The sequence below is a fragment of the Nanorana parkeri genome, unplaced genomic scaffold (genome assembly GCF_000935625.1).
Source record: "Nanorana parkeri isolate BGI_ZX_2015 unplaced genomic scaffold, ASM93562v1 scaffold71, whole genome shotgun sequence".
Classification (NCBI taxonomy): domain Eukaryota; kingdom Metazoa; phylum Chordata; class Amphibia; order Anura; family Dicroglossidae; genus Nanorana; species Nanorana parkeri.
In genome coordinates this window covers 1,698,033-1,699,553 of record NW_017306339.1, presented here as the reverse complement: position 1 = coordinate 1,699,553, position 1,521 = coordinate 1,698,033, and the positions used below count along the sequence as shown (strand labels likewise).

Here is a 1,521-nt window from a genome sequence, read left to right as displayed (position 1 = left end):
ATATTATACACATACATATACACACACACACATACATACATACATCCCGTTTTAAGAGCTGCAATCATCACTATATTATTCCTTATTTAAAGTTGTTGGTTGCTGTGTGTTGAAGTCTATTAGCAGGGACTCTACAGATGTTTTATACAGTATAAGGAGCAGCACATTCACAATGAAATAACCAAAAAACATTGACAATGTCACTTACACAGAGAATATTTGGTACATTTATTAGACATAAAGAAGGCATTTATCAAAATCAGAGCAGACAGATATTGGAGCAGTTGCAAATCAGCTTCTCTCTTCTGTTTGTTCAGTTAAGATTTGAAAGTGAGAGAGGCTGATTGGTTGCCATGCACAGTCGCTCCAGTTTTGACAAATCCCCCTCTGTGTTTAGCGCTCATCCCTAGGGAAAAAACAAACAAACCACAAAACACTTGTAATGGTGCTACTCCCACACTGCAAGGGTTAACCGCTTGTTACTGTCTAGATGACCTATGTAAAGTAATTATCTGCTCCCCTGGCACACCTCATCTCCCCTACACTTTGGCTTGTGGACTGCCACTCTAGGTCATCACACATAATGCGGGACTATGGGTCCTGCATTGCATTTGATGACATTATCAAGCCTCCGACTGCTGGAGCATGGGATGGGGTTGCAGGTGCCAGACTAGGAGCAAGCAGGAGAGGGGATCAGGTGAATAAAAGTCCTTTCCACGGCCACCCTAGACATCACTGATCAATTACTGGGTAGCCCCACAGCAGGGGGGAGGTTTTATTGATTTAACCCCCGTCAAATAAAGATCAAGTTAAAAAGCAATAACAGAAATATGGAATGGTAACTATAAAAGTCCACTAACAGGAATTACATCACATAACAAATGTATGGCTCCCTTTGAAGACCCCGATCTCTGGAACTGACCACGTCCTAGAAAGGCCAGAGGTGCTGTGTACAGTGCAACCTATGGACTGTCCAGCAGGAAGCCTCTGATGAAGGGAGGCCCCAAATGCCACCACTCACCTTACAGCCCTCCGTCTCTTTTCCTGGTTCGCAGAAACTGACAGGAGCAAGACCAGGAAGGTAGAAGGCTGCCCCGGGCATAGGGATATAGGCAGTAACGGTCAGCAATAGGACGAGCAGACCAGTGCGCTGAGAACTCGCCATAATGGGTCCTTCCCGGTACTGAACACCAAAAAGCCTGCACTCCGAGAAAATATCACTTCCTGCTTCCCAGTCTCAGACACGTCACCCGCTCTGACATCAACGAACATGCGTGCGCAGCCCCTGTCCACCACGCTCCGCCTACTCCGGCTCGACTTCCGGATAGGGCGTGTCACGTGAGGCTGCGAGAAAGTGGGCTAAAGCTCGTCTCCATGGAAACGGCATACGGAAACGTTTGTTTTATCAGCGATTTAAAACTGAAAAAACATTCTTTCAACGTTGTGTATCATTGTCTAGAACGTGGATCGGACATATGATAAAGAAGAGCTATACTGAAACGGCACAATGATAAGGCTCAT

General features: G+C 45.8%; 1 protein-coding gene across 2 annotated transcripts in view; it reads right to left on the bottom strand.

Moving 5' to 3' along the window:
* TM9SF2 (transmembrane 9 superfamily member 2) overlaps positions 1-1,281 on the bottom strand; it is a 42,261-nt gene extending 40,980 nt beyond the window's left edge. For both annotated transcript variants that reach the window (XM_018576620.1, XM_018576619.1), the window contains exon 1: positions 1,022-1,281. In XM_018576620.1, coding sequence (XP_018432122.1) covers positions 1,022-1,165 — 144 coding nt within the window. In that variant the 5' untranslated portion in view covers positions 1,166-1,281. The remainder of the gene's footprint in view (positions 1-1,021) is intronic.
* Between the last annotated feature and the right edge of the window lie 240 nt (positions 1,282-1,521).